At 37.3% G+C, this 13,661-nt stretch overlaps 2 protein-coding genes across 2 annotated transcripts; both read left to right on the forward strand.

Annotated features, from left to right (window-relative positions):
* The first annotated feature begins 1,753 nt into the window (after nt 1-1,753).
* On the forward strand, nt 1,754-2,468 carry LOC108971326 (early boundary activity protein 2-like). The gene has a single exon (XM_018937295.1). The coding sequence runs from the start codon at nt 1,773-1,775 to the stop codon at nt 2,466-2,468; it is 696 nt and encodes a 231-aa protein (XP_018792840.1). The 5' UTR covers nt 1,754-1,772.
* Nucleotides 2,469-4,067: 1,599 nt separating this feature from the next.
* On the forward strand, nt 4,068-4,646 carry LOC108971296 (early boundary activity protein 2-like). Its single transcript, XM_018937260.1, has one exon. The coding sequence runs from the start codon at nt 4,068-4,070 to the stop codon at nt 4,644-4,646; it is 579 nt and encodes a 192-aa protein (XP_018792805.1).
* Nucleotides 4,647-13,661: the final 9,015 nt, after the last annotated feature.

The raw sequence follows: 13,661 nt of genomic DNA on the forward strand, positions 1-13,661 counted from the left end.
GTTGTCCTGAYGAAAGACGMAGCYCTTTCTGTTGCCCACTTCTGGCCCACTTCTGGCCCCTTTCGATTGCTTACTGCAAGCTCATCAGTTGGTGACAGTAAAATGCAGAATCAATSGTTCGACCAAGCTGAAGCAGCTGATAGTGGATGATTCCTTTCCAATTCCATCAAACACTCAGCATAACCTATGGAGTCTTTGCGTTCATTTGCTGACCTTCACCACACTTTGACCATGGTCTTTTTCGCATACTATTGTCGTAGTTGATTCATTTATCGTGTTCTGTTTCCATTCGCCTCAGAAAGGGGTCGGCTTCATTTCGTTTCAGCAAAGAATCACAGATTTTAATTCGGTCCATTAAATTTTTCACAGCCAATTCAACGGATGCAGCATCGTCTCCGTAAACTTCACAAATTCCATTAGTGACTTGCCCTTCTTCTCTTCCTTATATAAAAAGTTCAAAACGTACCGAATTTCTTCATTGTTTTCACTCGTTTTTGAACAGCTGTAACTTTTTTTAAAATTTAAATTTTAGTTAAATGAAGCTTAAAATCTCACCTTTTGGTAATCTCACGATATGGTAATACATAATGTGATTAATAATACTGGAGATATGCGACTGCAACGAGATACGAAAAGGCTTTTCCAATATGGAATTGAAGAATAATGACACGTTAAATTAGTTTGAGACATAAAACCATATATTTTCTTAAAAAGTACAAACTTCAGTTACATTTACAGAATTATTGCATATTTGGCTTCTGAAGTTCGATTGGCGGAGAGATATCTAGATGAGAGTCCAACACCTGTGTTTTTGAAGTTATACTAAGTATTTGTAATTTTCCGGTGCATTTTTTCCTACAAAACTTAGGACAAAGCTCATAAAACATTTCCACGTCAGTCTTTTTGTTCATTAAGTTTTTCTSCAAATATMTTATTCTTTATCAGCTGCCGTATTSKCAGACCCAAGACCTTCTTTACTTTCTACTTCGCTGAAATTGTAGAATTTCTCCTTCGGGTATACTATCTATTTGGATGCTTTGGCTTAGGTAGTTTGGTATTATGTAGGAAGAGTCTGTGTTTTGTTTAGTTCAAACGAAGATAATAATAACTTAAAAGATCCTTTAATCATTCATGATCATTCTACACACACATAATTTACGATRTAGCAAATGTATGTATGATGTAAGTTAGTCCAATGCCATGTTCTACGGTCGAATAAATRAAAATAACTTCAAAAAGGACATCAAATATGAATACACATGGAGCTGTTACAAAAAAGAAATAAAAACTGAACGGGATTGAAACGAAAATTTTATTTATTATTAACAGAAAAATCACAAATAAAATTTTCCCTGCGAAAACTCCAACAGTTTACAGTACAAAGAGAACAAAGCGCTGGGTGGGCCTGAACACCGCTAAACACCTTTTTAATTATCATTTAGTAATAATAGTTTTGTTCTTTTTGATTAAAAACCAAGTTKGTTTTGTGATAAAGTTTCAAGGCAAAAAGGTTTTCCCGGAATATTTTCCCAACCTCAAAACAATGGATCCCTTGATCATGCGGTTGATCAACACACACACAAAACCGAGAAATTGGCTACCTGCTTCTAAAGCTCCTGACRATTTGAAGGTCGAAACAATTAAGCAGGTGTAACAACAACAAATGGTGCTCGACAGTTCTACCTGTTCGACAGGTGATAAAATTTGAGATCCTCTGCATTTCATTATCAAATCCAAACAATCTTCGAACGTCTCAATATCTTAGAAAATAAATGGCAAACAATTCTGTTCACAATATGCCAAATATAAAYTCTTCTGCAGAAGGAGGTCGAGGCCTCTCCGTAGCAAGCAAGCAGTTGAAACGTCGCCGCGAGTTCGAAGCTCGTTTCATTGACGCCAAAAGGCAGCGCACCTCAGAACCAGAAAACGATGTGGTAATTAGACAGYTAGCTACATTCCAGTTATTTATGCTTAGCCTCACAGAAGCGGCTAGAGCACAACYGCTCGAACCTCAAGAAGGAAATGCGACAGTTCCTATRGTTATAGCAACAGTAGACGAGCCCCAAGAAGYCAGCACCGCCMAACTGCCTAGAGAAACTGCAGATGGTAATTCCGTTATAATTGGAYCAAATGGCACAACTGTGAAGAAGGTCGATTTTGATAAGAMGCGATGGATTAGCGCTTCACTTGCCACACGCAGCCTTCTTATGTTGGTRTTCGACCGGCAGACCCTGRCCACTCACACACTCAGCGGCAAGCCCTCMCCCGCTTTCCCTAACCACCATATAAAGCCTCCGCTGGACCCCTTAAAGGTAACCGATGTGATTCATTGCATTCAAAACAGGTTCCAGTGCAGCGAAGAGCATGTACGTCAAATCATTACCATGAAGTGCGCGGATGTGGCCAGAACTAGGAAATCAAAAGCAGATTACAATATAAATAAACCGAAATTAGCTTCAGAAATATAATGCTTGATATGTAAAATTAGATTTTGCTAAAATTTGCARTGTAATGTATTAAAATAAAATGTTGTAAACACAAATTTTGTGGTCTACATTTTCGTATAACACAAAAAATTTTAACATCAATGTCTTTCGAATTTTGAAAATCATAAAAACGACGTTACTGAAGAAAGAAAATACTATTTTTAGTTGTTGCCATATTTGTTCCATTTTGTCAATCAGTTTGAAGATCCAACGATTTTTTTATTAGGTGAGCCAGTGTGTGTTTGGCTCCTGCAATGCTTTGTATTAAATGATTGAGCTGCAGTTCTAACGTCAAGCTCCAGACTGTTTTTTGTAAAAGGATCTTTGTATGCTAAAGATCATCAATCTACTCTTCTCATTTTCTTTTACAACAAGCTTTTCAGAATAATTATTGCCAGAAAGAATTAAGTTATATCATSGCTACCTTCAGCCATGACAATGAAAATTCCCTCTGGGAAAGTGAGGTCAACTGAAAAGTCCCGGCTTACCACACTCAAAATCCGCCGATCCTCCTACTTTTCTATACCATTTATATAGTATGACTTGTCCTTTACTTCAAACTAGACTTCAGTTTCGCCGATCACAAGGATCCTACAACGGAATTTTCTGTGAGCTTTTTTCTTTTTGAGATCTGAGAACAGAACCCCAAAATTCGCTAGGGTTGGAATTGGAGAACACGAAGGATGTTGCTCTGAAGGTAGTCCATTGTTCTATGCGCATTCCAAAATAAAGGCGGCATAACCTTGCCAGCTGGCTGTTGTGCTTTCCCACGCTTTGGAGTGCGTTCATGCGTAATCCAAACGGATGACCAGATGACTGTCGATTGCACTTCGGAATGAAAGGATGGGTCCATTGATCGATATCGACRCAAAAAATCTCCAAACACTGTCCCGAATCATCAACTCTTCGTTACTCTGGTAAAAAGTAAGCTCGCACGGAAACAGCACAGAGCTTTCTCATACCCAAATATTCGTTGCTATCTTGAGGACGCCTGCTATCTCGAATAACTTCACCTAGAATTATCTTGTAGACTTTTTTGATGTTTTTGAATGACGACAACCTCTTTTGGGCGTTCACTGCCTACGGTACTCATTTCACTACGTCTAAACTAGCATACCAATCTTTGGTGAGTGCTTTTCCTAGGGCAGTGTCCGAAACTCGTCATCAAGCCAAGTTTTTGCTTCAATTATATTTTTTTTCTTCAGATAGCAATATTTTACCAACACGCGACATTTCTTTTTATCTTTCTCAAGTACAAAATTTGGGGGTAGACTTTTCACAATAAATAATAAAATAACAATTCAAAAAGAAAAAGGAAAARATTAATTCATCATTTAGTAATTTTCAAGGGAGCTGGATTAGGAACCARCTTATATTGTTAAAATTAATTTGTTACCTGAATCTAAAGAACCAATTAATTGAAGGTCAAAATAATTGAAACGGACTCATATACCTACTGTTGGTAAACTTCACCTGTTAGACAAGGGTATAAAATATGCGATCCCTTGCATTGTATCTTCATACTCGTACAAACTACAAACGTGTCAACATCTCCCGAATTCAACTACTGAAAATAGCAAAATGTCTGTAATAGTCCGAAGCCGTGTACGTGAATTGTGCGACGCGTCTTATCATGGACCTTCCATAGCTAGCACCCAATTGAAACGTCGCCGCGAATTCGACACTCGTTCGAATGACCCCAAAAGGCAGCGCACAGAAGSGCCAATTCTACATCTTCCACCAAATCCGATAAAAGATTTGGAAGAAAGTACGATGAAAGATGATGAAAGCAAAACCGCAKACAATTTTGAAGCGCTCAAAGCTGCAGCTGCCGCTGAAAACTTAGTTGTGCTTGRACCCAAKGGCACAACTGTGAGAAAGGAAGATTTTGATGCATTACAATGGTTGAACGCTGCACTTGTYACACGTCTGCTGTTGATGCTGATATTCAATCAGCAGACTTTGGCCACGCATACGCTCAGCAGACTCTCGCCCGCTTTCCGTTGCCAGGATCGTTTGACGAAGCCATCATTGGATTCTGTGAAGGTCTCCGATATCATTTATTGTATTCGARAAAGGCTTGGCTGTTCGGAAATGGAAATTCGCTTGCCGATTAWAATGACGTGCTCGAACGTGGCCAGATCGTTCAAAGGCAAATGAAAGCCCTAAGGGGCTATACAAGTGTGACACATGRAAAACGTACTTTTTAAAAGAAAGTACGCGATTGAATACTTCGAACTTATAATATTAAGGTATATTTAAAGATTTTTTTACAAAAATGTTGAAAAATAACAGAGTTATGGGCTGTCTTCGGAGGTGCCAAAAAAAGCGCCCCAACTGCTGGCATGATTCCAGCGGAATGAGTAGCTAAAACAAAATTTTTTATTAATTTTAAAGATATAAGCTATACGATCTTTGAAAAATATCAAAAATTAACAAAATATACACAAAAAACGTAATTTTGAAAAAAAAAATTAAAGAATGGTCGTTTTTTAATGCCAAATTGACAATTTTCAACCAATCAAAAAGRCCGTAATACATTGTATAGTAAATGTATTTAAAAATACTCAGCTTTAATTTGAAGTGGATCGGCCAATTTCTCGTTGAGTTATACTATGATGTCATCAATTTTGAAAAATGTCGTTTCGAGAAAAACGCGTTTAAAGTTCCACTTATATATATAATATTTTCACCTCTCAGCGGTCGCTCTTTACAATACTGCCAACCAAAAACTATCAAGACAGCATCTTCCCGATTCACAGGATATTTAAGGAAATATAAGCTATCGAAAAACAAATAAATTTTTTAAATTGTCACACTGGCATAGCCCCTTWATTAATTAGACTAAGTTGAGGTTTCATATTTGATGTAATAAAATTAGGAGAGCGTTAACATTTATATTTATTATTCTCGTTCTAAAGGTTTTGGGAGGGCGGTGTAAATGAAMTTGGGTTTTTATATCTTGTAACAACTAAAATTATGAAAAATTAGTTTCCGTGATTTGCAAATTTGTAACTTTGTGGGGTACATTTTATTTATATATTATGAATGGTTTTAGTTAAACTTTGTTTCTACCTTACTTAAATTATATGCGATGTAAAGGTGATCAAGTTCGTGGTTCGCACTTTTGTTAACTCCCGGTACATTTTATATTTTTATGGACCTTAAAATAATTAAATTATTAATGTAATAATAATCTAGTACTTGGCAAATAAGTTCATCTGTCCGTGCGCCAGGTTGTCAAATACTTAACTACGTTCCTAAGCGCATTTTCGTATATGAGCTTAATCCCTCTTCAACACCTTCACAACACAAGGAGGCGTAATCTCGTAAAAGAGCATACATTTTAATAAATCCCTCAAAGCACTTAGTATGAAGTACTTGYGACATAGAAATTGACTCAGTGATGCTTACTTATACTGAATCTCGGCTGGCCACCTAATCACCGTTGCCTTGAATTTGACATTTGCTAAACTACACTGGGCTTTGACTCTCGCACACGTTAGCTCTGAAGCACCAGCGTCACTTAGAAAAGCGATAATTTGTTCACAGCACACTCACACACACATTTACACTGACGTTGGGCACGCAAGTGTGTTGCGTTGGCTATTTCCAATTCTACATTAGCTCAATGTCAGACAGAAGTCGAAAAGCCGGCGGCGATTACCATAAAGATAAGAATAAAAGTCGAAAAGTGAACCAATTACTGTCCGACGTTGGTGTGACCCAGAAGGCCGCAAAGCCACAAGCACACAACTCCAGCCGGCAGTGAAGCGCGAAGCAGCCTGCCACATCCACACATACTCTCACATATAACTACGTGGACACAGTTGCACAATCCTTCAGCAAGTTCACAAAGCAAAAAGGAATTCACTGGAAATGGACTGCAATGAGGTGTGCGCTCCCAGTTCACACGAGTGTGCGAGTGGCTGATTGGTTGCCATGTGAATGGTCGGTTGACCGCCTGGATTGTCGGTTAATGCGCAGTGTGTCAGTTTGAGTTCATCAAACAGCGACAGCAGCAGCTAGGCATCGGCTGATGCGGAAATGATTTCATGATGTACTCTCACATTGACTTCTTCGCAYTGAGCCGCCGATCAGGGTCCAGGCAGCCGGCGGTCAGCTCATTTTGACACAAACGCRTTGCGATTGCGATAAGTTGTTGCTGATTGCAATTTGTGTTGCTTAAATTTGAGTKTATTGTGGTGACCGTTGCAGGCGCACAAAGGAAATGTCCCGGACAAGTGGATGCCAAATATAAATGGATGTGAAATCACGAACTATTCACGAGCTAAATGATCGCAACAATAATCTGTTTGAGTTAAGGAATTTTTTTTTTTTTTTTTTTTGTTTACATTAAAGCTGAAGTTTACATGTCTGTTGCTTTTAATTTAAATTACGAAATTATTCCACAACTTGACTGGCGAAAATTTTGCGAGAGCAGAAATCATGTGAACACAAGATTCAATTATTCCTGAACATACATATATGCAAGTCCCGCTTTCATTTTTAATGAATATTCCATGTAAAATAACACAAGTCTGCAAAAAAAATTGAAAACTATGACGATTTTTTTGCGTTAATATTTTTTTTGGGTTCGCTGCATCGGAAAATGGCTTTAATTWTGTCATAAAGGTCACATTTTCTGACAATGTAAGTATCTATATTAAACAAGTTGTCGTCTTAAAATAAAATAAAAAAGACTAAATAAATGCTAATATTTATAATTGCGTATCAAAACTTATTTTTTTTTAAATTACAGTTATTAGTAAGCACTAAACACCTTTATTTTTCTCAGTGAGACTCCATTTGGTACATTCTCGCTGGTAGGAAACATCTGCAAGGTCGCTCTGAATCGTCCAACAGTAGTCTGCCATCATTGAGACGCACCTTCTTCATTGGTATCTTTTCTCCATTTCCTTAATATGGTGGTGAGATCATTCCCCTTGCTCTTCACTCATATCTCCTAAATTTTCAGGAAAGTAATCAAATATAATAATGAAGAAAATGTACTTTTAGACACGTTGGGCAATCTAAAGCTTGAAATGCTTTTAACATTCCTTTCACGATTTGTTTGYAATTGGGTCTTTCTTATCGCCTAAAAATTTCTCGATGACCTCTTTAAAGACAATCCACCCTCTCTTTGAGGTCAAACGAAAAAACACCTTCTTTCTAATTTGCCGCTGAGAGACCTCGAAACTTTGAATTTTAAGCAATTTCCCTATCTTGGAAGTGGCTATCCAAAATGCTTCGTAAATTGTAACTTTATAAGTAAGGGGATTTGGTAAACCCAGATTATTGTCCGRGCAACATTACCAATAATTTCAAATTATCGCACACTTGCCATTCGTGGTGTTTATATTTTAACAATAGTGCAAAGAACCAACACCAAGTCCTTGTAAGTTTCCTTGAGATGTAATGAATGACCCACAGGAATGAAAGCATAAAAACCGYCATTGTGGAGAAGAATTGCGTTAAGGCTTCTTTTTGAAGAATCTCTGAAAATACACCACAGAGATGGGCCATATGAGAACTTAATTATATTCAACAAGCCTTCAATATTGGCATGATAAGCCAAATCGTTCTCTTCGGCAAAGTTGAAAGTGAACTGCTTCTCGTATTATCTATATCAATCTAAATCAGGAGGAAGACGCACTCGACAAAAGTAGTTTCTTCGTTTAGAGCCTTCCCCCAAACAACTCAGCAGAGTTTTTGGGAAGATTCAAGTCTCTTACCAATTCATTTAAAAATTTACTGTGGACCTCTACTTATATATTTAAAAAGTCARGAACTGTTCTCAGATTTTGTGCGCTTAGAATAAATTGACTATGGTAAATTTAGGTAAATATTTTTTTAAATTTTGTTGAGTCTCAGAGTGGTGCGMTATTTAGGTCGAGTTTGAGAAATTTAAGTTCAGTTAAGGGTAGTTGAAATGTAAACTTTTCATCATTGCTAATGTTATAACTATCTGTACGAAAGTTTGCACACACCTTTTTCTCTCTAAGAAGCTGATCAAGTATTATTTGAGAAAATAAGGAAATATGTGATATCTTTATCATACATATTTCTTTATTTTATTGTAAAGTGCCAAAACATTTCGTTCACAAGTTAATGCCCCACATGGTCTATTTTGAGCGCGCTCTCTGTGTCAGATGCCTTCAAGCTGTCTAGCGAGCGTATAGACTTCGAGAAGCTAAGCACTTTAACTTACCTGCTTACACACTCTTAAGGTTCTAACATTTTTCTACCTTTCGCACACATACGCATGTAATATATATGGCAACCATGCCATAATATGAGCGCTGATTTCTCGGCACGTCGTCTGCTGTCTTGTGGAATTTTCTTGTGTTGCCACCCTTGCAAGTGGCTTATTTATTTGCCAACACTGGTCACGTAGTGGCGTGCATTTACACTCTGCCATTACCTGGATTTTATTAGCTGCCTGAGTCAATGGGCCAATAGTGGGTGAAGCGATTYGGTGTGATTTGTGTGTGTGCACGAWAGAGCGTGAATTTGTCGAGTTCATGAGCTTTGCATGGCTACAAATATGCTTAAAGTGCTTTGAAGTTTAGTTGGTGCACAGTTAAAGTAAAGTGAACAGAAATATGTTGGAAAAAGGAAAATAAAATAAATTTAAATCGAATTATGATATAAATTTAGCTACACATTTGAAGATATTAGAATTGATTCCAAAAATATGTGCTTAATAATAATATGTTTCAATTAAAATGACTGGAAAACAATATGTTAATTCAGCATGTTTCCTAATCATACGTCTCTATAAATGTCTGCAGTCATGCATAAAGGTAACAGCAAGTATATCCATATGTGCATATCTATAGCACAGTATTGGTACTCAAGTCGTGTGAAATTTGATACACACTAAGTGGCTTACGGCAAGCTTTTGAAAGGCTTGCAAATCACTAGTGTCGATTTCGAGTGCAATGTGTTGCATTTCACATAATAACTGTACGCATTTAGTATAAATGAGTAGAGAGAAGCTCTCACTCAAGCTCGTAATTGTGTAGCCATGGCGTATRAGTAACACACTTCGGCATATAAGGCTACTTATGCTATGAGTGCGCATACAATTACATATACATTGCAGTAGAGAATAACGCATCTAGATGGTAGCTACAATAGTGTTAGACAATTAATATGTGTGGAATTCATCGAATTCATCTTCCAACAAAATCAAAGCAAGAAGAAGAAGAAGAACTTGCTTCAATTAACCGTGAATATAAGCACAAAAATGACTACCCCAATAGCTAACACATATTCTATGCATCTAACTACTATCTCCAAAGATATAATAACAATAAAGAAAGGCTATAGTAGAGCGCAAAAAATTAAGTTACACGCCTGTCTGGCTGCTGAGAACGTCGATTTAGYAAAATATTTATTCCAAACAAGTTGTTTTCGATGTTGCAGACAGTCAACTTTTTACACCCGGCCTGGTGCCTGGCGAAAGAGAAACAACAACACTGTAGTGCTGTTTTGGTATGAAAGTTTCTGCACATCCAYGCACACGTCCACAATGCCTCTGCACAAATACAAGCACACTTTCGTACGCACCAAAAGAGCTCTTTTTGCAAGCGCTCACAACTGTGGCACAAAAAAAAAAAACAAAAAAAAAGGATTTTGCCACATTTCCCAAAGTTACGGTTGCAGCAAGTGGAAAGAAAAGTACAAAAATCAAAACTGAAAGTGGAGGGAAAGCTATGCAAAATAAAATGTATGCACTCACATTAAATTGTACTTCATTATGGAGGTTATTTGCATTTAAAAGTATAAAACAGCTTCATATTATTCGGTTGATTTTTGTTTAAGTGTGCATGAGTTAAAGATTTATTTAGAAAAATGGATGGTTAATGAATACAAGGGCATCAATCATAATTAACATTCATCATATGCTTTAAAGTATTCGATTATTTCACAAAATTTTCGCTTATTTTCAGAGAAAACTTAGCACTCCTACCACCCTTTGACGATAAACTGTTCAAAACCCTGCGCCATAAGATGCGCTGCCATAATCTGCTTCGGCTTAAAAAACATTAAAGGAGCTTATGAAAAAATTCTGCGTTTATATTCTCATTTTCGCGCCATAAAGAAATACGTACTGTGACGAAGCAAATATAAGTAATTGCTTTCCTTTTCACTTTCTTCCTTGCCCAGCTTCCGTTATTTCTTTGCTGCAGTTGGAGAACAAAGAGTGTGGAACAGGTCGCCTATTGTGTAAACTTTTTTATTTCGCGATTATTTACTTGTAAACCTAATTGTTTCTTTTCTCAAACGCTATTTTTGTTATTCTTTATCCACGCTTCTTCTTCTTCGACGCTGCGGAATTTGTTTGGCAACTTTTTTTTTTTTTTTGTTTTTTCTTGGCCGTAGCTCGGCTAATGTTAGTTTAATAGAAGTTTCCGTTGCATTATCAAATTAGTTTGGGGTTTCTTGCTTTGATTTCTGATTCTWGTTAGAGCAGCTTTTTGCTGATTTAAGAAGATTACTTTTAAGCAATGGCGTACTGGGTTGAGAAAAACGCAATGAGAGAAATAATGTTATATTTTGATAGAATATAGTATACTATATATATAATGGAATTACATATTTATATGCATACGGCTTGTAGGATAAAATAAGGGGGGCAAAGTTCCAAAGTAGTCTYTACGGTTATGCACTCTTCCAATCGTTAGGCACTCCTCCCATTTGGTATGAAACCGCAGATGATATCTTATACCGCCAACATATTGTTTGATGTAATCATCATTAGTGTGTATGCCTGTAAAGAAGGAGAAGAATCATCATTTCACCATAGAAGATGAAAAATCGGAAAATTGAAATAAATCGCGCGCTCAACAGACAGAATGAAGATATGATTGATTATAGCTTTTGATGTAAGTAAATAAAGCAAGAAGCGCATTAAGAAAGGAATAATTTTAAACGATTTGAGAACAAACATTTTAAAAATATGCCTAAATGTAAACACAAATGTGCTTTGCTTATTAACCAAAAACGTGCCACCAACAACTTAATTTATCGGAAAGTAAAATTTTTAGAGTCCACAGGAGACTAACCAGAAACCAAAATAATAGTATGCATTCATGTTATAGCGGTTAGAGGCGCCTTTGTAGCCCTATGCTGTATCTCGATTCGAGAATGTATCCTATTCGAAATTGGGATTTATCACATATTGTAATTAGTTGAATTAGTTAAGTTGAACCACCCTGTGCCAGAATAAATACTTACATTTTTCGCTTTTGCGTTCTAAAACTCAAGGCATTAGCCGGCAGCACATGGGAAAAAACAAAGAAACGTTTTGGGCAACATACAAGACAATCGGCCGCTCGGTCAAAAATACGCCGTACCGACATAGAAGCCTGGACGTAGCAAAACGCAGATATTGAAGCTACAAACGTGTCAGCATGCTGCACTCCTTACTGTCACAGGATGCCTCTTAAAGTCTACGGTCGAACACTTACACAGCGAGGACCATGTACTAACGGTTAAGGAACTAAACCAACTCCTCTCCTTAACTACGTGGACGACATTGGACAGAACGCCGATCAGGGTTCGGACGCAATTCAAGTTAGACACGCACTGAATGCCATTCACAGTGGAGCTATCAACACCTTCACCGACTTCCTTTCAGTTAATGATGCACTCTTAGTCAAATTACTAAACATTGTAGACGAAGGGCTCAAGTTTCCCCGAGAGCCTGAAGTTCTTCGTTCTGGATACTGTAGAATCGGCATCAGAATCGACATCGACATTCCAGAAAACTAAGTATGAATATGTTAAGCATGCAATGAGTTTCGCATGACTCTAACCGCCTTTTAGCATGCCCCATGACACCCACTCATCAAAGCTCTTCCTCCCTGTGGACCGACGCCGTAGAAACAGCTCGTTTCCTGAGCATACGTACCACCCAAGCGCGGATGAGATAACCGCTACAACAACAACATGATACCCCAATTGATTTAAATTTACCAATTTATAGAAAATTTTCAAAAAATTAAGTAATTTTTATATATTGTTTTCGAAAATAAAGAAATTACGAGTATCAAGTTCTGCGGAATTTAATTGCTAAAAAGAAGAAAAGATGATGTAACGCAAAATTCAAAAATTTCAATTTCAAACCAAAATCAGAATGAGAAAAATAAAAAATAATCTTGTTTTTTTTTGTTTCCCATTCCAAGCGGCAACGTGATCCACACAATAGTACAACAGTGGCTTCAAGAACAGCTGTAAAGCACAAACGTCACCGGAACCCCCGCAGTGAGCATGACCAGTGCATTGCTATTTTCCTCGCCCCATTGATTGACAGCAATGGCAAAGCGGCGGAGGTCTGAGCGGTTCCGCTTAGAACCCCAAACACATYGGGAGTCTGCCAACATGCCAAAAGGGAAGCAAAAATTAAATTTTCAATCGCACAACATTGGCCAGTTCTCGCCAGCGGCGCCATGAATCGGCACAGCAATTGAGTGCAGTGCTCTGTGTTAGTGTTGTTGTTGTCGTGATTACATTAGGTTTGAAATGATGAGTGGCGTCGCATTTTAAATGGGTGAATTTGAATTTTCAATTGCTAAGCGCTGAATCGAGTGAATGGAAATGGAAGCGAGCTACACACACACACACACACCTAACCAAACAAACACACATGTGTTTAGAGAGCAGCACAATCGTGTGCAAAATTGTTTGCATAAATGCTTCGATGTGTGCGGGTGCAGAAGCGAAGTCAAAATGAAACGTCAACGAAYCGGAACAAATGAATAATTGAGCGAATGTCTGAATGAGTGAGTGAACCGAACTTAATTTGGCTTGACAAGCGTGTGGCTACTACCTACTCGTACAACCAACGAAATTTATTTGACTGACGCCTAACAATCGGCAAGTTTAATAAACAGTGAGYTTGCTGTAAGTGTTTAAGTGATTGTGGGCGATTAGTTATTTAATGAAATAAAAAATACAGTCAATTAATTTAACAAAACTAGTTTTAATATTCGCTATRCATAATTTCAATATGAAGTTGCTAGCAAATAGAGCTAGGTTAAGGATGGTGTAAAATTTAGAAATAGCCGCTTTTTTACATTACCATAGTTTATATTTTTGAAAATAACATACTAAAATTTCAGATCTATACTTCAAATAGTCTTTGAGTTATAGTCTTTATATAAA

Source organism: Bactrocera latifrons, unplaced genomic scaffold (assembly GCF_001853355.1).
Source record: "Bactrocera latifrons isolate USDA-ARS-PBARC rearing strain unplaced genomic scaffold, ASM185335v1 scaffold_34, whole genome shotgun sequence".
In the NCBI taxonomy this organism is placed as follows: domain Eukaryota; kingdom Metazoa; phylum Arthropoda; class Insecta; order Diptera; family Tephritidae; genus Bactrocera; species Bactrocera latifrons.